Source organism: Montipora capricornis, chromosome 3, assembly GCF_036669925.1.
Source record: "Montipora capricornis isolate CH-2021 chromosome 3, ASM3666992v2, whole genome shotgun sequence".
NCBI classification, from domain to species: Eukaryota; Metazoa; Cnidaria; class Anthozoa; order Scleractinia; family Acroporidae; genus Montipora; species Montipora capricornis.
In genome coordinates, this window is record NC_090885.1 from 35,149,244 (window position 1) to 35,175,501 (window position 26,258).

Consider the following 26,258-nt stretch of genomic DNA (forward strand, 5'->3'; position numbering starts at 1 on the left):
GTCAAAAGGACTTGCCTTCCACTGATGTTTTTCTTGAGTAATTCCCAATATTATTTCGGTCATTCTGCTTTAATTTGACTTGCTGTCTCCCCAACTGGCGGAGCACCTGAGCTTAGCTATACAAGCATGCAAGGGACTTTTCATAAAACAACATTGTGCGTTTTCAAGTATTTTGTTGAACAACAGAAGATGAGCAAGTCATCAAATAAGAAGCCTTAAGTCTTTGCATTCTTTTCTAGAAAAATCATTCGATCACTTTTTGACAATTGTTTTTCTGATCAGGGATCTTTTTCTTTGTGTGTCAGGCAAGAGCGAGTGATGATGCTAGTACAGTGCGCATGAAGAGAGCTTCATTGGTGAAGGCAGGAGAAGCTCTATCCCCTGATGCATTCATGCTTGTTCTAGATGGTGAAAGCAGCACAAAGGACCCATCCACCACTAAAGGACCACCAACTGCTTTAGGCATGCTGGCTGGCAGAGCAAAACAGTTTGAGAAAGGAGTTAGCAAGGCTGCAGGCCATTTGAAGAGGCTGGGGAATGAAAATGACCGAGAAAGGTATCAGGACAAGTACACGCACTGTAGCTTGGCTAGGAAGCTCATGCATACAGTGTAAATTACTAGTGTGGCATCGTGGAAGTCTTGCAGTTAGTTTGCTGACTTAACCTGTGAAGCTAGGTAATAGGTTACCATGCATGTACAGGCCCTGACAATTAAATCCACAAATTTTCAAGCTCTGCAAAAAGCTAGAATGACCTGCAAAAGGGCCGGTACAGGAGACTGTAGAGGAAACTTCTAAAAGAATGCGACATAATGGGACTACACTATGAGAGTAAGAGTGAAACAACATAACCCGGCTTCAATTGTGTGGTATAGCTAGAGCGAGTTTTAATCGAGTGTCGCAAAACCAAAACCAAAGTAATTACTTTGGCCAATCAAAAAGGACGGAGACAATCCAGTAAACCAATCAAAACTCGAAGTAATTACACGTAGCTGACACAAAGCGCGGAAAAATGTGCATGCGCGAGCCACGATTTGTTTTGGTTTCACTTCTGATTGGTTGAAAAAATGGCGCCAAAACTTTAAACCAATCACTGAGTGAAGTAATGCAAAGCCAATGCAATTCGCTAATTACTTTCGACACTCAATTGAAAACCGCTCTAAATGGCAAAGCATAACTTCATAAATAGATGGCCCCTGATCGCCTCAAATTAGCACTTATAGCAGTCGAAACATCGCAATGTAAACCCCAAGTAATCAAAATGAATTTAGTCGCTGTATTTTATTTACTCTACTTTTAGTCTCATCACAGAGGCAGAGGGTAACTTGAGATATTGCGTTCTTGTTTGAAATAGCAGTTGTCGTTTGTTCTTCTTTTGATTATGAATAAAAGCACAATGGTTGTACTGACAACGGGTTCAGTGCTATTAAAAGTTAATTTAATGCAATACAGTAAAAACCCGCATAAAAGAACAAGTTGGTTGAGAAACTCTAGGCTGACATTTGGTAAAAAGAACACCGCATACATAAGAACCAACTCAACTGGTTCTTATATCTAAGGGAATAGTGGGTAATTTTTATGTTGCTGGGTTGGTTATATTTATCTGTGCCAGCACCTCCCTTGTAATGAATGATACATACAAGCCCAATGAGTTAAGGTGGCTCAAAGCAGTTTCAACACTTTCAAGAGACCTTGCTATTTGAAGGATTGACTCTACAACACTTTATCACGTAACAGCAATGTTATGAAAACATGTGAAACATCATTTGAGAGGATGAAGTCAATTAATAAAGCAGTGTCATGTGTGCGATACAGTGTATAATATTCTGACAGAATTTAAGAACGTGTTAAGAACAGCTTGAGGTTGATTTTTTACTAAGTACCCAATATATAAGAACGACACCAGCCTGAAGCTGAAAAACATAGGTTATTTTATACGGGCTTTTACTGTAGTACATTAGATTATATTGCACCGGTCTAATCTTTCTGTCTACTTTAAACTAATTTTCTAGGGTTCGTATTTGGGCCGATCTGGCCAAGACAGCTCGCAAACAGCAGGTGTGGGATGTTGCTCGCGTTGCTGCCAGGTTTTGTCTCCTTTATGATGACAGTCGCTGGTCTAAGAAGAATGTTAGAAACACATCAGAAAAGCCTGCGGATAGTGCCATGGACAAGGAAGACGTGACTGGCATGAAGACGCCACTATTTGGTGAAAGCAGCAGTAAATTGGATGTTACGGGAATGAAGCTCTTATACCCTCAGGGAATGACAGCTTTTAGTGTTGAACAGGATCTGCTAAGGACTTTAGCAGAAGTGCGATTTATTTTTGCTGAGGTAAGAATAGAGGAGTATAAAGCTGAAAGTGAAGTTTTAGAATTTTGCAGTGTTTCTTGAAATCAGCGTGGCGTTGACTTTGTAGTGCTTGGAATTATTACTCCGTGCTCTCGAATAAAGAATGCCAAATTTGTCAGTTACGATAACAGCAGTAGCTCGGAAGAACGATTTGAAGTTCTTTCATGACAACCAGAGTCTTTTTATTACCAAGTGTGCCATTTCGTATACTATTTGAAAAAAAAGACCGAGAAACCAAAGGACGCTGTTCATTTGATGGCAGGCACAAAGTGATGACGACTGAATGGCTGCGAAAGCACCCTTGTTACACAATCTAAGTGGGTAATACCCATATAATCTAAATTTAGATCAGTGGGTGCAAGCCATCTCAGATGATCATCCGAGTCATCCAAGCAACTCATTAAATATGCGTTTCCTCTTTCACTTCAACTACATGAAGTTTACCCTATACTTAGAAATTTTCTCGTCAGGAAAAAAAAAGGGAAAAAAGGGAAATGTTTTGTTTAAGATGATCGACGGACATGGATGACAAAAAGGTTGTACCTAGTCCGTTAGCACGCGTAAGGAATCATCGATAACCACCAAAGCATCGAAGCACGCTGCTGAATGAAGGCGAAGTTTTATAATATTTAAATAGAGACCCATTACCAATATTGAAAGCTAATCGATTTAAGATAGGAGCTTACTTAGAATGGGCGTTTAGACTTAAACACAGTTTATCAGCACTATTCAAAATGGGTGCTTAGACCTAAATACGGTGCATGCATGGTTGGATGACTCGGATGATCATCTGAGATGGCTTGCACCCACTGATCTAAATTTAGATTATATGGGTATTACCCATTTAGATTGTGTAACACTGGTGGCGAAAGAGTTGTAGGCGAACTTGAAAACGTTGGGTTAACCTTTCCAAATTTTCTGTTTGTTACTCACCTGAAATCGATAAACATATTTTGCCTCATCTTTTTGCCCAAGATTTACTGCCTTGAAATTGTGTAAGGAATAACGCAGAAACAATTTGAATGCGATAAAAGTGTTATGAGACAAAAGTTATTGAATGTTGACCAGAAATCGTAACTAACGCCAGGGCAGGGGAACCTGAAACTGAAACTGAAAATTTATCTTTAGATGTTAATTTGTGATTGTACGTTGTCAGAGTAACGGATTTTGCTAGTATTGTGTACTGTTCGATAGGCACTTGTTCATTTGCTGAGAACAGAGGGTGTGCAACTTGGTGACAAACCTGTCCCACCTGAGGATACTATCAAGCTTAGACCAAAGCGATATGGGGATCATATGGTCAATTTTGATGAGATACCAGAGTGGGTTTCCTATTGGTAAGGAATAGTTGTAAATCGTATTCATTCATTTACTTGTTTATTTGTTTACTTACTTAGTGTTTATTTACAAATTAATTATAATAAAAGTAATTTGCTTACAAGTGCGGTATTATTTTTGGAGGCGAAGTGCTAGAAAGACCCAAAATTCGACACAAAGTTCCTCCATACGCACCCTCCGAATACTTGCAACTGCTATAATTTTTTCAGTTGAGTGAAATGATGTATCTATCACTGAAGTTAAACCTCAAGTCTTGTCGCAAATCTTTTAAGTGCTAGAAGCGTCCAAAGTCATCTCCTTATTATCTACCGTGCGGATCCTTTCCTTTGAAAAATGTGTGTCTAGACCGATTAAAGTTGATATTTGACTCTGCTGTTTAAAGAGTATAAACGGTACTGAAACGGGAATGAGTTTGAATTTCCCCATTACTTTAGGTACTTAGGTTTTACTGCTCTGCCTATTGTCGTCAAAGAACTTTAAGAAATAGAATGAGGAAATCATGCTTTCAAGTTGTTAAAGTAAGAAAGGTGATTTATGCTCTTCGTTCGTTAGAAATAACGTATTGTGAAACTTCAAAATATAAGCTTGTTCTTCTGTCCATGTTTGTCATCCAAAAAGTTATTCAGTTCTTTCCTTTTTCCAGTGAATGGATTTCGTCTCTATCAAATGAAGTAATTCACAGTTTTCATCGTGCAGCAGAGATTGGAGTTGAACTAAAAGAGCCATGGCTGGTATGCAATGCAGCTGTGTATTTGTGGAACTACACCACACACCTGCTGTCACAAGGAAGACATAAGGAGGTTATTCCTATCTACTCACCAGTGCTAGAGGCTGTCAAGAGTACAGGACATGCAGGGTAAGCCACCCATCACAAAGCTTTGAATGTGAGATAAACAGACTGAAAAATTGGCGTTAGTTTCACAAAAAATAAGCGTTGATGATGAAGAACTTTTGCACGGATGTGCTTGGCGAATGCCTCGTGATAGGACTTCGCCTACTGTGATTGGTCAATTCCATGCTCCGTATTCTTCTGTGTGTTCTTATATTTTTTGATAACCAAGAGTTGTTGGATTCTGAAAGACTTTTTTGCAAATTGTGGTGCCTTCATTTTGGTTGGTGCGAAACAACTAGAAATTTCCCTTTCAATTTGAAAATATGTCCTGGTTTCAAGTCCTTTTTGAGGGCAGTCACATTACTGTAATAGTAAGTGCAATTTCGTTTGGTAGATCGGAGTATTTGGAAAATCTATGACTGTTTTGCATTGTCACCCCTGTCGGAATTTACCAACAAATAATCAGTTTAGTTTCGGTTGATTAACTCTTGTTCTCCAATTATCAACCTAGTTTTAGTTGTTGAAAGGGTGGATAACGGTACTGGATAAATCACTGGATAATCAATTGGATTTAATTTTCATTTAAAGGAGTTAACAGTAGTAGAACTCATGTGCCAGTTGTGGTCAGCGGCTTTTTCAGGTCGGTGCATGCGTCGTGATTTCTCCGCTTAAGTGCTCTCGGGCATAACCGTAGCGTTGTGGTTATGTGGCAGAAAAAGCGTGTTTGTGGAGCGTTTTTAGCGGTTGTTCCCCCTTCCTTGCACTTTTTTGTCACTGTCATGTCAATTTCACGAGTGTTGCATGGAGGCTTACGGTTAGGTTGTCGTGATTTCCCAGCCATGGGAGCAGTCTCCATCTAAGAGGTGGCTACCGACAGTGAAAGCACGTGGATGTTACTGGGACCCCAACCTCCACTTAGCGACGGAGTTGTTAAAAAGCGCTTATCTGGTAACTAGAGAGCGTTATCCGGCGTCATTTTGAAAAACCAGGCCGTCTTTTTTTTTCAACAGGGAAACAGTTTTACTGTGCCAAATGTGTAACGCAATTGCCCAAGGCTTTATGCAGCCATGGATTCCAGCACTACCTCCACCCACTGCACCAGTCACGCCCAGCAAAGATAAGAGTGAAAAGACAGAGAAACCAAAAGGGCGTCAGAGTGGTAAAGGAACAAAGGGCGGCGGGCCATCGAAAGGGTCCCTACATACAGTAACAGTAGACCCTGAAGCCACACCTGATTTGAAACAGGCACTGGAGGTACGTTTTAAGACCAACTATGGTATGACAGCAGCAGTAAAACTGATCCGTGTGCGTTTGTGTTGATTAGTGACTGAGTAGGTGCGGTATTGACTGAGAGAGGGAGGGAAGGGGTGATGGAGGGAGTGACAGGACATTTGGTCGCGTGTAACTGGTTTCGAGTTGTCGCATGGCCAGGAGCCCATGAGTAGGAGCTTGCCTCTCACATACAAGCCCAATGAGTTAAGGTGGCTCAAAGCAGTTTCAACACTTTCAAGAGACCTTGCTATTTGAAGGATTGACTCTACAACACTTTATCACGTAACAGCAATGTTATAAAAACATGTGAAACGTCAGTTGCTGCTGAACAAGATGCAGTCATTTTTGTGACGTAATAAGTTACCATGGCAACATGAAAGCCTTGCAAAAACACCCTATATTTTGGCTTTAGTTGCTCATATCTGAAAAACGAATTCGGTGAATCCATTTTTTGTTGCACAAACGTGATCAGCAGGCAAAGATGAAACTCTGTAAAGTTTAAAAAAATTCTGTGGAGCGGATTCAGAACTACCTTAAATTTTAAATTATTTAAGGTGGCTCTGAATCCGCTCCACAGAACTTTTTTAAACTTTGCGGAAAGTTTCATTCTGATTACATTTCATAAATAAAAAATGTGGGTCATCGAGTTCGTTTTTAAGATATGAGCCGCTAAAGCCAAAATATGGGGTGTTTTTGTTGGACTTTCCTGTTGCCACGGTAACTTTTTGCATCACAAAAATGACTGAATCTTTTTCAGCAATAATTGGTGTTTGATATGGTTCCATAGTATTGCTGTTAATTGATACAGTGTTGTAGTGTCAATCCTTCTAATAAGAACGTTTCTTTCAAGTGTTGAAACTGGTTTGAGCCACCTTAAACGAGCTCTTCTTGCCTGAAATATTATGCATTCCAATTGGCTGTTCTGTTTTAGTAGGTGAAAGAGAACTTTTGCCACTGACCACTGAAAATTCAGTAAAAACTATTAAGAAGTGGTACTGATTGTTGACTACGGTCTGTTCTTTTTGTTTTTTTGCCTGCGTCGCATTCGATCCCGAAGTATGATCGTTCAAACAATTCTGCAATGCTTTGCTATTGTATTGCTTGTTTTTGAAACGTTCTATTTGTTTGAAATCGAATTCCAAAAGTCAAGTTGGTGTACCGTGTCTCTCAAGCAAGGTCAGAACTCAATTACACAATGTAGTAGAACCCAACCTTAGTGTATCAAGCACATGTATGTTGGCGGAGTAGCCTCCAGAGCTCGAGAAAAATGAGGCGAGGAATGCCATCACTAAGGAACATGCATCGAGGACCGCCGTGTCATGTATTGGATGAAGTGACAGGACAGCGCTCTCCTTCAGGTATTTGGGTCCATGCTCTCATAAAAGTAACGGTTAGCTCTCAGCACTTTTACGTCTTTATGTCGTGTACCATTATTTTATGAAATCCTCACTAAGTTGGAATTTTCTCAGGAGCTTGCTAAGTTACATTTGTCATTATTGCCATTTGGGACGAGTAAGCTAGGGTTCGGCACGCTCACATCTGTGAGTATTCTATTTTCTTCACTCAAAAATGGAAGCAGATTTTATTTCATTTTTCGTTTTTCGTTCCTTGTCAACTGCGTGAACGAGTACTAACCATCGAGAAAACATTAAGGCTCAAGATTAACCGGTCAAGCCTCTTGCTTTATTTAATCACAATTTAGAATACAATCACGCGAGTTTGCACGATCAATGCTTTATTGTCAAGCCTTTGGTTTTACCTTTCAGATCATTGTTTCAGTTAACAACAGTTTAAGTTTCCTATAAACTTCTACAATCCCATGTTAAATCTTGTATAAATTATAGTTTCAATTTGCGCTTCATGCATGTATTTCGGCTTTGATCATGACTGACAGACTTTTCACCTAAGGAAGTCTCTTACATGCAAGCCCAGTGTTTGCTAGTCTGCTACAGGGGCGGTCATTCCAAAACCCTGCTACCTGTCCAACTGAACTGTAAATGTGTGCACACGGTTCATTGGCCTTTCCATTTGGCTCATTTGAAGCCCAGTTCGTGTAGACTGGAACGGAGTGATCGTTCCACAGGAATTGATTGGCGCTCGAGTCCCATTTGAGGTTGATCCAAACCAGTGTCAACGATGGCTGACGCTGTTGGGTCAGGTTCAGTACGAACTCGTTCTCTTCTGCGCTGTTGATTTTGACCAATTCTCCGCCTCGTGTTCTGCAGTATGATCTTGCTTGGTCCCATGACAGGATAGATCCACTCACAAGATAACAGTATCTTCCAAACCTTTCCCAGCCACTAGGACATTGTGCACCTGAGAAGTTTAATGATATGTTTAAAGAAAAAAATAGGTTAGCCCAACAACGCTGCAGAATTCCAAATTTCTTACCTTCTTCCTTTAACGAGAAGGAAACATCGGAGAGAGGAAAAAAGGTGTGAATTTTTACATGAATTTATCGGTGAATATATTTGTCACATGTTAGCACTAGTACATAAAATGCCTTACCAAATGTTTGTTTATACATTTCCACCAGTTTCGCATCGTCAAGAGCTGTGGAAAAAGGCACAATACAAGAAAACAATGCCGTAGCGATTAGGACTTGAAATGCAGCTTAAATTGTCCTATAACTAGGATTTAATATGAAGCTAGAAAATAATGGAAATTAATTTAACCCTGTGCGGTCTCAATAGCTCTGTTGGTTAACTAAAACATATTCCAGAAACCTTTGTTGAAAAATGAAAGGCACCCGACGGAAAAAAAATTGCGTATTTCAGTGCCCAATGACGCCTTCTTTACACATCTGTTAGAGAGTGTATTTGCCTGAGTGTATTTTTAAATCATTCTGAGAGTTTCTCTTCAGTTGATACTTAGGTTAAAAATCGAAGTATCAAAAAACTTAAGGACAGCAGAAAATCTCTGTCTCCGAATTTAGCAGCTGGTTTTGTTTCCTATTAAAATTTATTGTTGAAAATCAAAATTTGCAATGTACGAAGACCCCGGCTAAAGTTCGACGCATGCGAGCCAGACATCTCAACCAGTTTTAAAAATCATTGGATTAAAAATATTGGATTCAAACTTAGAATTACACTGAAAGAAGTTGTGGGGATGGTTTGGGCTAGTTTTTAATCCTCGCATGATTTGATGTGTTGATTTGAAGTTTGTCCCCAATTAGTGTCTCATCGCTTACTTCACTTGACACTAAAACAAATAAAGTTCATTATTGGAAAATCATGGTTGAGTCAGTCTGTGAGAACAGATTTTCATAGAAATTATTCCTTTGGCGCCCCTTTCTTCGTAAATCAGAGCAATTTGAGACACTTTACGTATTTTGGGCAATGGTACTGTGGATGCCACCTCCGAGTCAGGAACCGGGAGAAATGAAAATTGCAGACTGAGTGAGTTCTTCGCGCATAAAACAAAGAGGTTTACTTCTAAATTCCCAGTTAAATTTCAAGTTTCTTTTACGAAACACTTTAACCGCGTTAGTAGATCGCCAATGATAAGTCAGCGAAGTATATTGATGAAAACTGTACCTGCTATACGTGATGTAACGACAGCAAGAAGAAGAAGAAGAATGGACAATGCTTTCATTTTCGACTGCTGTATTAGGTGTCGCTGGTCTCAGGAAACTTGTATGTTCGGCAAAGGCTGCTAAGGAATAACCAAGTCTCGGCGGAGAGTGCTGATAACATCGTACGGAGTCTCAGAAAACGAGTTAAAACAAGAACAAAAGGTAGATGTAAACATTTCGAGAACTGAGGAAGTGGTATTATTGTCAATAAGAAAATGTTTTTACTTCCACCACTGAGGGAATTTATAAGATCCGGGGGGTGAAGAAGAATAATCAGTGTTCATTATTCCATTATTCCTGCTCGAAAATCTTCGTTAATCCATTATTCGGCCCCACAAAATTTCCGTTATTCTTATTCCATTATTCCTCTTCACACCCCGAATCGGTACAGTCTAGCTTTATAAAATGAACAAGTATTCTTTGAAATAAAAGTCCATATTCTGCTCCTATTCATCTAGACTGGAAAGAATAGTTGTTTTAGCACCGAAGAAAGCCGGACATGAGGGGCCAATTTGACAGACATTTCGATTCATACGAAGCAAACGTCGTGCAAGCGATTCAAAGCACGCTGTGTTGCAAAAGCCGCCGCGTTTCCTTGCAGCCGTGAAGAACTTTTTGAAACATTTGTGTAATTGTTTATTTGTAATTTTCTCGATTTCAGCGAGACCCCCTAGACTTTTGATCAAAATCATAATTATTATATTGTGAAGATTGTTTTTCTCTTGGCTATGATTAATCTGAACAAACAAACTACAAAACGCTGGCTTCTTCTCTTACCTTTGACAAACTCAGGATAAATCTTGTAGCCATCCCTTACATCTTGTAGACTAGCATTTTCTTGTATTTTAAGAATACAGAAACGCTGTCATTCGGCTTTTGTTTGGATCACGGATTATTCACTCTTCAGAGATAGCGAACCAACCAGATTGCTTTAAACACCGAGGGTGTCAGAAATTTCTATAAAAAGTCTGGCTTCTATCTACTTTTGGAATTACCAAGCTTAGCAGGCAAGTAAAAATTTCAAAGGTAGAAAAGTGAGAAGTCTGGACTAACCTTTTCTTTCAGTTTAGACCTGGACCCTTTCGTGGCAATATCAAGTTAGACTCAACTCTGAGTTGACGAATAAGATAACATTTTTGAGTTTGAAACAGAGCCACTCATTACAATTACTGTTAGGTAACTGTTCTAAGATGGGTTCCTGTTTTTTGATACTGTTTATAAGCGCCTTTTTGAAATGGGTACTTAAAACATACTGGTTAATTAGTGATTTGAAAACTTAACTGGCTGTCGGGCATTGAGACGGCTCCCGTTTAGCAGTTCGTTATTTCGAAGCAGACTTTCAGTTACATTTCAATCAAAGCATTGCGTTACGCGATGAAGAAATTCAACTTCTGCATAATCAAAATCGACGGCGAATGTGTGCTTTTCGACTGAGTAGAAACATCTCGCAAATGTTAAGTTAATAGGGAGATCTATATCCTTCGAATATAGGCAAGGGTTTGTGAAACGGCAAACAGAGTGACGGTGAAAGCCGCACGAAAGTCAGTTTTATTAGGCCCAATTCATACACCGCACTTCAGCTCGTTATCTGAGCGTAACAGGCAAGAAATGCCCTAAAATCAACTGAACAAATTCCTTTTTTTTATTTTCGGCGTAACGCATCTTTCATAGCCTCATATTACCGTTTGCCGTAAATTACCGGTATGTGAGTCAGAATCTCTCATTGCGTCATTGGCAACATCTCGTTATGATGACCCATCTATCGAAAGTTAAGGCATCTTTCCCTTGCCTTTCTTTTTCCGAAACAAAATCGTTGACCCCCCAGTATTTTTTCCTTTTTCAGTTGGAATAAGTAATTTATGACCTAAGTTCATGCGAGAAATGAAACAAATTTTAGTGTGGGAAGATTTTAATCCGCGCGAAAATCCTTAAAATAAAAGCATTGAAGTTGACCTGCTTAGACCATGCCGAAGAAGGTACCTGATGTTTTTCATGTTATGAAGATGATGATGAAGATGACCTTTATTAAAGCCAAGTGTATTTAGCGCGGGAGGTACTAATTAGCACTGAAGACTGAAAAATCAAATAAACTCGTATCAAATGGTAGGTTGGCTTTTGACGAGAAGAAAACCGCGGTATCAGGAGAAATACCTCTTGGAGCAAAGTTGAGAACCAACAAACTCAACTCACATGTGACGCCAAGTCTGGGAATCGAACCCGGGCCACATTGGTAGGACGCGAGTGCTCTTACCACAGACTGAACTTCCCGGCTCTTTCATCGAGTTCAAAAACAACGAAACAGCAAGAAATAAATTGTATCCAGCCAGGTATTGTCTTCGTTTAATAATACTGTATTGGTAAATTCCACTTAGATTTGATCATATTGCGAAAAGTTAATATAGTGCAAAGCGCATACAAGTAACCAAAAAACAAAGATTACAGTCAACTCTCTCCGCTATTATGGACAAAAGTTAAATCCTCGACCGAAACTACAGAGAACTTTATGGAAACAACTCCCGCTCCCGCTCCCCAAACTGATATTTTTATCGATCATTTTCTTCTACTCTCGTCGAAGCGGACAACTTACACGTCAATGACAACTTTGCGTTCGGCTGTTGTCATTTTTGTGCACAGAAAATGACACACAGCTGAATGCATTAAAAGGTGTCTGTTCAGATTTTCAAAGCACTTCCGCTCATTTTGTACTGTATTTACTTTAATCAATTAATTAATTTTAGAGCTTATAAGTTGGTTTTCGCAGTAGACTTGTGCTTTCGTGTAATCTCGGTTGATAGTCCTCCTTCTTTGGCGCACTAGGACTTTCCATTGCTCATAATGAGTTTAGTCTTGTTAAATACCCTATTTCTGTTCACCAAACAACTTGTGAAGAACGGGAATTTGCAAACCCATGTCTGCTCCCCGTTTACTCTCTTTCCACAAATGATAGCTTCTCCGCTATGATTAACTCGTTTTTGAAACCGGATACACAAATTTTCGTTTAAGCAATACAGGACGTTTTCCGTGTTTCCAACACGAGGGGGAGTTGGGAGAATTCGAGACAGTTATACAAACCCGAGACGCAGTGGAGGGTTTGCATAACTGTAGAGAATTCTCCCACCTTCCCCGAGTGTTTAGATGAGGCTATTGAAACACGGAAAAAAGTCCTCTATTGCTTTTATAAAATATTTCTCAAAGATAATTCGACAAGTGAAGGAAACAAATGAAGGAAAATTCTTGATTGAAAGAGATTTTCTTGATACGCGCTCATATTTCCTACCAGCCAATCAAAACGAACGTCTGACAATACATAACCAATCAAAATTCGTGTGATGTCACAGGCGTGTTTCCCACTGCTATTGACCAATGAGAGTGCGCGAATTATCCTAATTATTTTGTAAAAGTCCAACAACTCGCTCGCTTTCTTCTATGATGGCCTCAGCTTTATAGTGTTTTCCGGCGGTTCACGCTTAAGCACGAGAGTCGACGGTTAAGGGATCCCAAATCCAGTAAGCTGAATAGCTACCGAGAAGTCCTTGAGTGCGCAGGCGACATATCGCTTTTTTTTCTTCAGCGTGGCTAGTTCATACACGCAAACGAGTTTTTTAGCCACGTAGATAGAGTCAGCGAGAATACCGCGACCGAATGCTCACAGCAATTAAAGTACACTGGATAGTTAGTTCACCACAAACTAAACTGTATCAATCGGATTTCTTCTTTATTGCAAACCTAATTATTTAAGGAAACGTCCAGTATTGTACCTAAAATATACTACTTGCATGAACAGTGAAGACATGAAGACTTTTCACATTAAAAGCCAGTTCGTGTTACAGTTGTTGTATGTCGGGAGTCTCGGTTACCAGTATTTTGACTTATATTGTATGATTATGAATCAAAGTAAATGTTTACTACTGGAAATCTAAAGAGAACATAGCAGTACACCCTGTACCTGACACTTATCAACCAATAATTGGGTCATTTTTATCGCACCCCGCTACTGCGGTCTAGTCTCGCTATTACGGAAACGGTGCCGAGGGTGTCCGGCTGTCCGCTATAGCAAGAGTTGACGGTACATGTGTACATGTGCTGAGGCGGCGGTAAAAGAATATTGACGCTTGTCATGAACGTTTCGAGGGAAAAAGAAAGCTTGAAAATATTGGTGTTGGCAAACAATCTCTTTCAACGATTTGGTGTACATGCATAAGTCGTGATACACTTGCCTAAAGCGCGGTTAGACTGTCTAACGCTGAGAAGGGGGCTGAGAGCTATCTACTTCAGTTTGACTGCAAAAAAATTGTCTTTTCGGTGAACAGAAAGTGTATTTAGTCCTTCTACAATCAGTGACGTATATACTTGCAATACTTATGTAGGAAATGTCACTGAAACGTTTAATTTTGAGGAAAACTAAGCTAGACGATACCAAGGATCAACGAATTAAAAGGACTTTCAAAGATAGGCGCGAACGCGTGAAGAAGAGCTGGGGAACGTAAACTCATTGTACGCGGAAATTTACTGACCACAAAGACAAATTCTCTATAGTGATGTTCCTCTCTGTGAATACAGTCTGTCAACGAAAGAAAGTCAAAGAGGAACAATTGATGATTCCCGTCATGGTGATTGGTTCAATGACAGGCCTTTTTGACAGGAGACTGTCACATACTATCAGGCAACGAAAAAGGGTTTGAACAGCACATTTTCAGGTGACCTAATCGAAATTCTAAACGACCTTGAATTCGCACAAACTGTATCTCATAAGGGAATTCAGGGCGGCGTTTAAATATATTTTTAAATCGATTTGCGTTCCTAGATGTGAACTGACGGTTTTTATCACTTAAAAGTTCAGTCATCTCATCTTATCCTTGCATAACCTTCGGTTTTAGTATAGCTTTGTGAAGCTAGTATCTCATAGCGTTTACCCTCCCAAGCATGGTATACCACAAAGGACAGGTCACCGTATACCGGAAAGTCCATGCCCTAGTGTATGGACGTCCCAGGGGGTTATTAGCCTGCTTAGCTGGCGGTATTTTTGGCGTGGAGAATGGGAGGGGAGGTAAGGGACCTCCTCATTCGCCGCTCGTGAATTTGCCTCTCGCGCCAACAAACCGACTGCTACGCAGGCTACAGGGCTATGAACAAGAGCCACTCGAAGGCATCTCTTTCAACTTTGCTTTATTGTATTTTCACTGGTGTATTTTCTTTATGTTATTTACGTAAACGCTCGCTGTATCCTGTATCAATAAACGACATGCCCGCCCCTGATGCTGTGTTTGTTTATTAAGATTAGTTACAAGATATTTTATAATCGTTTCAGGGTGATTAGAGTATAACAATGGTCCTTTTGTCCTCCATATTTTAGTCCAGTATATGAAAGCCTACCCCCAAAAAGCATTGAAAATAACAGTTTTGTTGATCAGACGCTTTGTGCGACCAAATCATTATGTGAACCTGCAACTACAGCGCCAGGCTTCACTGAAAAATAAAGCAGACCGGACAGATCTCGCCACTTAATGAGAGGCCATTGGCACTCAACAGAGCGTTTCCGCGTTTTCCTTCCTAGGTACATATTCACAGCCACGGTTTCGTTCTTCTGGGCTGGAAAAAATACTAAACGAGAGGATACTGCAGCTGCTTAAGTATATGGAGTGTTGTGGACATGAATATGCAAAATTATTATTATATACTCAACAAAATATCTTGTTTCTGATCGGCCTTCAACGACGATTCAAACGAAACCTTCATTTAAATAGCGAATTCAAGGGAGGACGCTCCTACTTATGGGCTCTGGGCTGGTCAGTCGGTATCTCGCTACTTTTTTTGCTCTTTCACAAACACAATAATTGTGCAAAAAGAAGACAAAGATGCTTCGGTAAAAAAATATATATATATTTATGTGATTAAATGAAATTATTTATGTGATTTCTCAATGGAAATCTCAGTTTGACAATCACGGTTTTGGACATGGCTTCTGTAGACACTTCGGTGTATTTTGAACATGATGTTCGTGTCTGGCATAGTTTTCAACAAGTATCATTTTTGACATTTTTACGGTAAAGTTTAACGGTACAAACGACATTTCGACCGTGATTCGGTCATTATCAAATAAGTATGAGAATAAAGTATTAACATATATTTAAAGAGAGAAACAATGGGTGAAAATATGTAAAAAGGATGAAAACTATTGGAAAAAGGGGGACGTTAAAAGCAGTAGAAACATGCAGAAAGTCAGAGTGTAAAAATGGGGGCGTTAAAAACAATGAAAACATGCAGGAACTATTTTATAACCTTAGCACGAATTGAATCAGACTGTACACTGAGACTTGGTCTCAGTTCATTAATAAAAAACATTTTATAAACGAGACTGTCAAACTTGTTCGTGCATTTCTTTAACACACTAAAATTCTTGCTAAGTTCCTTTGGAACTAAAATGTGTTCGTCGTGGAAATGAGGACGAGCCTTTATGTTCAGAACACGTTGATGTATCTGCCGGCGTTGCTTTAAGAAAAAGATGAAAACTCTACTTGAGGAGGAACGCGAATTTGCGCCCCAGTGGAAACGCCCATTTTCGTTTTTAAGGTGGAATAAGCTACATCGTCACTCAGTCTTATTGGCTTGTTTTCTTAGGTGCTAGAGTACGCACTTAAAACGACAAATGGTGAATTCCCTAAGAATCTTGTACCAATCAGCATTCGACATCCTCTAATTACCTCATGGGTGTTTTGTAAGCAGCTTCTTAATCAACAGATGCCTAAGAATCTTGGACACGATGATGAGGTGGGTTGAGATTAGCGACCTTAAGATCTTCAACGACGATTTCAAACGAGACCTTCATTTAAATAACGAAATCAAGTTTTTTAAGAACTTTTTCGTCATTATTCCAGTTTGATTAACTCCTACAAGCTAGCCGAACGATTCAGGGAATAAACTGGTGGGAAAGTTGTTAAAACTAACCGAAAAACCTAAAATCTGCTCTTGTGTGCTTGATCAGGAAGGTTTAAGAAAACTTTCATTGTGATTTTAGTTTATTTGGGTGGTCGTGTTGTGTTCGTCTAATGGTTTCTATTAGACTAAAATTGTAGTTACAGAAGTAAATAGTAAAGTACATTGCATTAGAACTATATTATGCAGTTATGTTTAGAAACAAGTCCCAGCATTTAGTATGTAATTAACTATATTTGTAATCCGGTATAACTACGTAAATGATTTGGATTACTTCCTTCTTTTGTTAACATGATCTTGACGTAGCAAATAGAAAATGAAGTCGTTCCAAAGACATTTCTTCTATAAGGTCAAGACCCAAGAATTTCTTTCGTGATCATCTCGCGATCAGAGATTTAACCCCGGATAATGACACTAGACAGGGCTGTCGAAACGTTGGGTTTCTGAATGTTATTGTTGTAAACTACATTTAACATTCTTCATACCAGTGAAGCACCAAACTATGTCTGATACCCATACAGATCGAACAGGATTTTGTACATAATTATTGATGTTGATCGGAATTAATGACGGAAGCCGATTTATTTTCTCCTTCATGTAGGATGTCCAAAGCCAAGGTCCGATGTGCCGGGCGCTGTGCGCGGTGGAGATGCTAACCCTGCAAACCAACGGGTTGCCAGAATTTACTGGGACATGTCCCTCCCTGGCCGAGGTAAGTCTGAATGAGATGAGACGCTATCTAACGAGTACAGAGCTGACATTTGTGTTAAAAACCCAAGGGCCAAGTTGTTTGAAGCAGGGTCAGTGTTAAATCGGGATAAATATATTGCCTCGAGTGAGCGCCAAGGGACAGTGCAAGAATGATGGGGACTGTTACAGAGGAGGGCAGGAAAGTTTTCTTGCTAGGGAGGTCAAAGTGGTCGTTCTTTTGTCTTTAAGTAAGTTTGTGCATAGGAAACTCATGTATCATGCAGTTTTTGTTGCGGCGGTAAAATCGAGTCAAGTTTCGAGCAAGTTTGACACCCGCGCAATATGGCAGTGACAAATCGCAGTAAAATCACATCTGGTTTCCACGTGCGATTTTCCAACTGTAACAAAAATCGAGCCTTAACTCCCCTCCCCTTGGATGAGTTTACATGGTACCTTTCCTCCGCCTGTTTTATAGCCCCGCCTGGATAGTATTGCAGCGGTTCCTTGTTCTGCTTCAAACAACCAAACACTGTAGAGCGGTCCGTCTATTATGGAAGGGGACTTGCACTACTCCAACCTCAAATCTCGATTTTACTTGATGAAGACTTCTCAGGACATGACGATCTACCTAAAGTACAGATGTAGTCGTGGGCTGTGCCAAGAAGCTATTTAGAGACCTAAACAAAAAATAAGATAATGAATAAAATTTAATTGACTTTCTTACTAAAAATGGATTCAGCATGCTTTACTTATTAGAATTTGATTTTAAAACAATTCTTCCCTGGCAAGAACAGTCGTAGTGGCTGGCCCCCACCCATGAAATATTTTGGCCGTGAAAGCAGAATCTGTGTGGATTTCAGTGGAGGTGGTGGCAAAGAAAGAGGAATTTTAACACCGATAAAATGAAATGATAACTTGATGGTTTTTCTGCAAGCTCCAACAGAAGAGACGTGACGCATAATACTGACGTAACTTACAGAAACAATGGGTACTTGGGATATTATAAATGTAGAAAAAACAACCCTGCGTTGTATGAAATATATTTCCATTTGTGTGTCCTTACGCAGACTGTAAAGTTGGTTGATGGTTGTCAATGGACTGACAATTTGGCGGAGTTACAAATGTGGAGCAGATTGGCTGTGTTGGCTTTTAATGCAGACAATCATTCATTAGTGCTTCAGTGTGGTCAAAGAGCGGTGGCCTTTGCGGAGAGCAAAAAATGCCTGGCAAAACAAAATCCTAAGAAACCTGACAGGTAAAATTTCTTGTTGTAAGGGAGTAGTAAAATTCTGAAATTACAGTCAGATTCAGTAGACCTTTGTTAGTTGGTTCGTCCATCCATTCATCCACCCACGCACTCACTCACTCACTTGCTCACTCACTTGCTCGCGCACTCATTCACTCGCGCGCTAACTCATTAACTTACGCTTTCACGCACTTATTCACTCGCATACTCATGCTCTAACTCACTCACTCAGGCACTAAAGCTCAATTCACCCACATACTAACCCATTCACTCACTCTTGCCTTTACTCGCTCACTCTCACACGCAATTACCCCGGGCAATTACTCATTTATTCGTTCGTTCATTCATTCACACACAAATCTAGCCTCGGATTGTGGAGTAGAGTGAGATAGTTGATATCTTCTAGCCCTTTTACGCCCAGCCTGCCGAGAACACTTGAAAGTTTCATCAATTCATTTGCTGTTGTCAAAGTAAATGCAGCACCTTATCGTTTTGTGTATTTACACTAAATTATTTCATGGTTGGCGCATTTTCTTTTGTCATTCAACGACTTGCATGTATTTAACTTACATACCAAATAGATATTCAACAGGCTGAAAGTCCAGGGACAGTTTGATAAAGTAGCAGGGAAGAGCGGAGCTGATGAATTAAATTGAAAGGGATCTATACAGATAAATCCCTCGAATGAGGGATTTTGTAGAAACAACCCAAAAACAAATTAAGGCAAATGACTTTTCATCGATAGCCTTCTCTTCAACCAAAAATGAAATTCTGATTATTTCAATAACGACGTGTTACAATTTAAAGTGTTTTAAAATTATGAAAGTACACTGATTAAAAGCAGCACGTTCAAAGTCAGAGCGTTGATATTTTTGATATCTCTGAGCCCGGTGCGCTTTCTGCAGTCCTCTGGTTTCTGTCGTTACATGGAGGCTCTGGTTTGTAAAATTGACCCTCGATTCCAGTGTCTTTGGTTAACCCACTGGACAATTTCAATACCAAACTGCAAAATGTGCAAAAAATATTATTAGGCTATTTTTACAACCTAACGTACATAATTTGCTATTTTCTTAAAACTTACCATCATCAAAATACTTGAATCCACGTCTAGGAGTCAAGTAGAACACTTTAATAATAATTTTATATCTTTTGATTGCCTTTGACATTTTGACTTTCTACTTCGCTTTCTGATCATTTTTCACTAAAGAAACATGGAAGTAACTTGTGTAATCATTCTATTTTACACAAATCATCTGTGTGGCTAAGATGTTCGTTATAACCTCTCAGTTTGCCCCCTCAGAAGTGTGTAGCTGATTTGCATGATAATAGCAAATCCAACATGGCGGCCATCGTGAATAAGGTCTATTTCCAGAGGAGGAGTGAGTAGTATCCCATAATGCATAGCGATTCGTTTTATTTTATCAACTGAAATCGTGACGTAATCAGTATTTTCAGCCACAACACAGAGGTGAGCAGTGCTGTTGTGTTTACAAACAGACCTTGCATGGTGTCAAGGCTTCGGCTCTTAAGCATATATCTGATACCTTCATTGCGAGTCGGAAGAAAAAATTGGTTACAATTTAAATGATTCTACGTGTGCTACATTGAAATGTAGGGAAGCTCACGTGACCTACATCTAGAGCTTGAGCGAACGCCGACGATGCGTAATACTCGATGTTGTTGAGAGTCCATCTGTTGATGTGTACGTCTCCCTTGCTGCCTCGAATTAATTATTCTTTCGTTCAACCTATGTAATGAAGGAAAAGTGAATTAAATCAGAAAACTGTGTAAATAACTTTATTCGTGACCTGTCTTCGGGTCAGTGATCACATTGTGAAACAACCACATTTTGAATTATCAAAATATCAGAAGCACCCAACGAGAATATAGTTCAAAACCACTTAAAAGTATTTTAGTATTTAAACGGTAGATATAGGCATATTTTTATCCCTTAAAAATTTTTCATCTGTTCGGATTTCCTAGCTGAAAGCCTAGTGATCCGAAAACTATAGGGATCAAAACTTACCTTTTCGAAAATTTCAGCCAGAGAAAAGGCTCCTAGGTGACCTTTTTAGGGTAAAAATCCGTTAAGAATGGGTAATAATACCATTTTTCAGATGTTCGAAATCCTAGGAGATGCAGGGAAGGAAGAAATTTTACAACAATGTTCCGAAAATTCTAGATCTCAAATCGTCTTCCGAACAGATATTTTACGAAAATTGACGTTGGGTGCCCCTGAAATATGAGGAGTCATCCATGAGTATTGGCGAATAAATATCAGAAATTAAATATGAAAAACTCACCATTATAGTCGACAAAACCTACGAAATAACAGAGCGCGACATTTTGCTATTCCCGTTGGGACGAGATGCCGAAAAGACATCTGGGATACTATTCATTACTCCTCAGGTCAATAGCCTAGTTTCGAATTATGCAGAAACAAAAGAACAGAGTCGAGGTTCAATGGAATAATTTGCATTTTCCTTTGTTTTGAACAAAGCAAAATGATAATTATACCCCTGAACCTCGACTCAGTTCTTTTGTTTCTACACAATTCGAAACTAGGCTATTCCATTGTCTTCGTTTCGATCCCACGTTGGTGTGAGCCTCCAAATTGGCCAGTACTTGTTCCTTGAATAAAAGATCCTAATTATTTAATCATGGTAGTGTGGGTGGTACAACAGCAGCGGAAAATTCAGTTTAATTTTTACAATATTAAGAAAAATAGGTGTCTTTTACATTTTATAAAAATCTATCGGGAGTAAAATCATGCAAGTCAGACAAATACCTCGAACGTCGGTATTAATCCATATACATCGCTACGGCCCTCGGTATGTATATGGATTAATACCTCCGTTCTCGGTATTTTTCTCTTACATATAGTTTACGAAAGATGAGCTCACGACCTGCTGGACAGCGCTAACTACTTTTTTAACAAATGAAACTTTTAATAACATAAAAACGAGTTTAAACGATAGTTGCACCAATTTACTGAAAGAGGAAACTCCTCTTTGGTAAAAAAAATGATAGTTGCACCAATTTAGTGAACGAGAAAAATCCCCTCTACCCAAAGTGACGGAGATGTGTGGCACTGGTTAATTAAGTGAGCGAATTAGTTATGTAACCTTTTCTTGTATTGTAGCATCTTTCAACACAAGCTTGTTGTAGAACAAGAAATGTTGTACTATGCCAGTGTAGTGATGGGACAAAGCCTGATGAAGAACATGCAGGGAAAGAACGAAATCAGAAGAGATGCACTGGTCTGTTTTGTCAATGCTTGCAGGTAAATTCGGGCTATGGAGATCCAACCGCCTGTTCATCATTAGTTATTGTATCTTGGTCGTGATGCAATTTCAAGTGCAGTTTTTTGTGCGTGTTAGTTAAGTAATTTAGCGTGATTCATTCGTGTTCAGTTTATTAAAAGTTCGTGAAGTCATTTTTCTGGCTGTTTGCTTCAACGCAGTGTAAGTTCAAGTTAAGTCAAGTCAGTTTTATTTACCTTACACAGAATATTATGTACATAACGTTAGAATGAATTTACAATATTGATTAACAAAAATAGAAGAAGGGAAAGTAAGTTTGATAATATGTTGTTACGGTGTAGAGTTTGGGACACCTAAATAGTTAGTAAACTGAACGAGTAGGTGCCCCAAAATGTGTTAAAAAGTATTACTTCTTGTACTAACTACTAACATTACACTTGTTGAACATATTAACGTAAAATTACTTAGCTTAAGAATCAAATCAACGAAAATACAAATCTACAAAAACATCCAGTCACATTCAAACAGATACAACATTAAAATTATGTACAAAATTAAGTTGATTGATTATCAGTATCCTTGTTACACCTGTCAACCACAGAGTTCTTAACGTTTGACTCCGGTCTGTTTCCAGTTTGAGTCAAAGCTGATCTAAATCTATTGTTAATCACCGTCTAGGTTTGGACAAAAAGCCGAGAATTACGATTTGGTGATAGCAGCCGCTCGCCATTACTGGAATGCTATAAAACCGTTCATTGTGGAACCTATTGAAAGAGAGCTACTTAGAGAGCCAGTGGAAGCTGTGCTGGAATGCATCGCCGCAGTAGCTGCTAATGAAGGGAGCAAAGGAGATGAGGTATGAAGATAGACTCGCTGTGTTGGTAATGATCTCATCCAGAATTCGAGGGATTATTTTCATTTCTACACCATTCAATACCTTTATTATCACTTTTCACGTGAAAAGACCCGAGTGCGGCAAATTTCAGTGATATCAAAGATTACTGTAAAAGCGCTTCAGGGGGAAAGGGTTTATTAAGTGTACCAGTAGAATTGCTCGTGCGCGACGGTATTTTTGTACATTATCTTGCACGGAATGGCTGTTGCTACGTAAGTGGCGCAAATAACACGTGTAAAATTGCCTGCCGCTATACGCTTACTGGCACAAGTGATAATTAAGACGTCGATCCGTAATCTCAGCAAAAAGCAAACAAAAGGTAAACAAGTAAGGGTGAAGACCATGTCAGTGCACCACATGTTTAGCTGGCAAAATACCTGAAAGGCAATGTTACTCCAAGAAGACCTGCTGATGTTCTGAGTTCATATATACCGTGTTAACGTCACGAACCTCAAGGGACGACGGACTATATTTTTGGGTATTTTTTGTGTTCTGATTGAGAATCAGAGTGCAGAATGGGGTTTATTTTTCACTGAACGACTTCGGCTCAACTTCCTTGGCCGACGAATTATAGGAATTATCAGTCGCTGAGGGTGATAAAGACACTTTAACTCCGTATGGTCGTTGAGTTAAGGTAACAAATGCTTTAAAAATATTGATTTGGGTAATCTTCTCAGGATGAAGACGAGGACACAGAATCATCTCCGGAAAAGAAATCACCTTCAAAACGTACCAAAGGAGAGAAAGAGAAGAAAGGAAAGGACAAAGGTGGAGTAGAAAAAAAGAAAGACAAGAACAAAGATAAAGGAAAGACAGGTAGATTTTAATAAACGGGAATGAAATGTTATGTTTGCCTTCATTTTACTAAGCATTGTTGATTGGGCAAACATTTTGCAACATTTTTTCAAGTTGTCGTAAACAAACGCAAAACTACTTGACCTGGTCACGTGGATTTTCCCGCGCTTGGAGCCGGCATCGTGAAGTTGATCTTAGTTTTTATTGGTTCACTGTTTGAACAAAGAAATGGTCTCTATTTTAGATGAAAAATAGACTAATGATGCCCGGAATTCTTAGTGGTTTTCTTTTTGTATCATTTCTTCCTTTTTAATCTTTCTGTATTGCAACTTGGCCATTATTAACTGGCAGTTATTTACTATTCTTCTTGGAGAAAAAGGTGACAAAACGGCATCGAAAGGAGGCAAGACCGAGATGCAAGACTCCAAGGATAGCAAGGAGACTGATGAAAAAGGCAAAACAGGCCAAACAACAGCTGAACAAGAAGAGAAGCTTGCGCCAATACCAAGCGCTTATGACGAGGACCTAATGCTTCGTGCTGCTATGTATGGAGTTCTGTTTCAAGCGTATGCTGACAAGGTGAGTTACTGGCTTGTCTTTTGTGCCGTTATAAACCTCGGGAACAGTTACTCTCTAGCCTGTGAAAAGCTGTCTGTTTCGCGAGATGTCGTACCTCCAGCTGAACGAACCTCTCTATCAGAGACTATTTGTCTAAACAATGGCCACCGAATAAAATAGCTTTTTGCGCTTCTTCTCCATATATCCTTTCCAATTTTAATGTTAGCCATTCGAAGTATGATTGATCCGGCGAGGACCTTCCGTCTCGTTCATCGCGTTCTGCTAACTGAATGGACACTTATTATTAGATTTTTATTATTCTAGAGAAGATTAGCATGGCCCCCTGCGCAAGGATGACACGCAAATTCGTGAAGCGTTCCAATGTTATATATTTTTTTTTTTTTTGGGGGGGGGTTTGGGGGGGGGGGAGGGGGAGGCGCGTTGGCCTCATGGTCAGTGTGCTCGACTCCGGATCGAGTGGTCCGGCTTCGGGTCCTGGCCTTGGACATTGTGGTGAGTTCTTGGGCAAGACATTTTACTCTCACGGTGCCTCTCTCCACCCAGGTGTATAAATGGGTACCGGCGAAAATGCTGGGGGTAACCCTGCGATGGACTAGCATCCCATCCAGGGGGAGTAGAAATACTCCTAGTCGCTTCATGCTACAGAAACCGGAGATAAGTGCCGGCCTGGTGGGCCTTCTAGGCGTGTAGCGGACTTGACCTTTATTGAAAAAAAAGAGGGCCATTTCCTCCTGTCACGCGATCATTTGAAATATGAAACGTTAACTACAGTAGACGGTTTATCTTGTATGGACCGTTGTCTTCTGCGGTATGGCATGCTATGAGAAGTCTGTAGTGACCCAAAGATTGCAAGTAAATACTATTTCCAAACTCACATTTGATGAATTATTACTTTAGCTATAAATTTGGCGCGTGTGAATCGTTTCAAAAATCCAAGTCCAATCACTGCGTTTTGGTGTTGTACTTTAGTCATGTTAGCTTTCATGTCTCGCCAGGGTGAATGGGAACAGGGTTTGCGAGCCATGGACCAGGCAGTCAAGGACATGCCAAGAACTTATCACAGATTGTAAGTATATTCTATCGATGTTATAAAATTCTCATTTTTGAAACGTTCGGACAAAGAGAAAACTGGAATTGAAACGACAACATAGAGCCTATTCCTGCATGGAAAGACTATCAAAACATTTCAAGGGTACTTCAACCAAAAAGAACTAAATATTTCCCCTTCGAAAATTTGAAAAGTTGCTCAAGTTTCACAAAGGCGGTGAAGGTCTCACTACCGAGAGATGCATCACTTTGTAGTGTGCCTTGCGTAGGTGAGAACATCTCTTTGCAAATAGTCTGTGGGATCTCCCACAGAATTTTTGAGAACAAGGCTTATGAGCTAGGGCCCATGGTTTATATTCCCTATCCGAGAAAGTTTGAAGTCTAACCGTTTTCAGATGTAATGACAAACGCAGCACTTTCTCCTCAGTTCTTTTAAGACCCTGTGTATTTGTCCGCTCGGATTTAAAGTGCCCCTGTGATAAAAAAAATCACTCTCTTTTTTTTCTTCAATTTTTGAAAGTGTGTTTGCTTGACACCTGACTGACAAAATTTTAAGCTTTGATTTTTGTCCAAAGGCCGTTTACTTTGAGTGTAAGGTTTATATTTCACGGTCCGTCATTACTCACGTTCAAAACTGACCGATTGGACCTCAGAGGGTTGGATCCACGGGAAAGTGCAAGGAAGAAGAGAGACCCTGGGACGAGATTGGGGAAAGTGACGTCAAAGGCTCATTAGCTTAAAATTTTAGGATGTGAATGTAGCTTATTATACATGTCAAACGCGAGTTTAAAAGTTTGAAAGCCCAAAACTTCCGTGCTGCATATTAATTATGCGGCGTAAACACGCATTGCATTCTAAACAAGAGGCTACAAGTAGCCTATACTCGGGCCTGCAAAAGTACAGTGAGTGGTCTATGGTTAATGTAACGCTAAAGAAAAGAACAGAGAGAAGTTTGTCCTTCTCACATCGGCCTTACATTGCGATTCTCATGATGTTCGACTGTGTATGTAGTGAATACCCGGACCCAGATTATCTTCATTACAGGTGGTGACAATGACCACTGGACCATGGAAACGAGGTAAAAATAGTGTATTTATGCCGAAGTGGCTAAGCCCGACATTGTTTTTTACTGATCGATGGGTATTCTTGCTCAGTGTTTGAGAAAGGAAACGCTAATTGAACGGCTTAAGATGAAACGAAATGACTCGTCGAAACATCTTTTGCAGAAAAAAATGAAAGAGAAACGAAGGTGAGATGTGAAAACATCTTTCCAAGATGACCAAACTTTCGTGCAGTGGTGCACGTAAAGGTCACTTTGTCACGTGCGCGACACGTGAAGATGTGCACTATATCTCGACACTTGAAAATACTTCCAGAAGTGCAAAAGTTCCTTGAGGCCATGCCAAATGAATCCATAGCCCGAGAATCAAATATTTAAAATAT

General features: G+C 39.7%; 2 protein-coding genes and 1 pseudogene across 2 annotated transcripts in view; 2 read left to right on the forward strand and 1 right to left on the reverse strand.

Annotated features, from left to right (window-relative positions):
• LOC138040949 (cilia- and flagella-associated protein 46-like) overlaps nucleotides 1-26,258 on the forward strand; it is a 123,180-nt gene that overhangs the window by 47,252 nt on the left and 49,670 nt on the right. Inside the window, exons 13-25 of the mRNA XM_068886682.1 lie at nucleotides 306-556; nucleotides 2,012-2,333; nucleotides 3,546-3,688; nucleotides 4,333-4,545; nucleotides 5,532-5,775; nucleotides 15,986-16,135; nucleotides 16,902-17,012; nucleotides 18,058-18,245; nucleotides 21,379-21,519; nucleotides 22,178-22,355; nucleotides 23,072-23,210; nucleotides 23,563-23,768; nucleotides 24,764-24,834. Coding sequence (XP_068742783.1) covers nucleotides 306-556; nucleotides 2,012-2,333; nucleotides 3,546-3,688; nucleotides 4,333-4,545; nucleotides 5,532-5,775; nucleotides 15,986-16,135; nucleotides 16,902-17,012; nucleotides 18,058-18,245; nucleotides 21,379-21,519; nucleotides 22,178-22,355; nucleotides 23,072-23,210; nucleotides 23,563-23,768; nucleotides 24,764-24,834 — 2,357 coding nt within the window. The remainder of the gene's footprint in view (nucleotides 1-305; nucleotides 557-2,011; nucleotides 2,334-3,545; nucleotides 3,689-4,332; nucleotides 4,546-5,531; nucleotides 5,776-15,985; nucleotides 16,136-16,901; nucleotides 17,013-18,057; nucleotides 18,246-21,378; nucleotides 21,520-22,177; nucleotides 22,356-23,071; nucleotides 23,211-23,562; nucleotides 23,769-24,763; nucleotides 24,835-26,258) is intronic.
• On the reverse strand, nucleotides 7,455-9,478 carry LOC138040961 (alpha-N-acetylgalactosamine-specific lectin-like). Its single transcript, XM_068886698.1, has 3 exons — nucleotides 9,330-9,478; nucleotides 8,302-8,346; nucleotides 7,455-8,109 (listed from the first exon to the last, which is right to left on the reverse strand). The coding sequence occupies exons 1-3, from the start codon at nucleotides 9,385-9,387 to the stop codon at nucleotides 7,697-7,699; spliced, it is 516 nt and encodes a 171-aa protein (XP_068742799.1). The 5' UTR covers nucleotides 9,388-9,478; the 3' UTR covers nucleotides 7,455-7,696.
• On the forward strand, nucleotides 24,022-24,135 carry LOC138044193 (U6 spliceosomal RNA; annotated as a pseudogene).

Bases quoted from the DNA above. Each gene is read 5' to 3' on its own strand.
- LOC138040961 (XM_068886698.1), bottom strand. From the start codon at position 9,387: ATGAAAGCATTGTCCATTCTTCTTCTTCTTCTTGCTGTCGTTACATCA. The intron at 8,347-9,329 runs GTACAGTTTTCA...CTTTTTCCACAG, and splicing joins CGTTACATCACGTATAGCAG to CTCTTGACGATGCGAAACTG. The intron at 8,110-8,301 runs GTAAGGCATTTT...TAAACTTCTCAG, and splicing joins AATGTATAAACAAACATTTG to GTGCACAATGTCCTAGTGGC.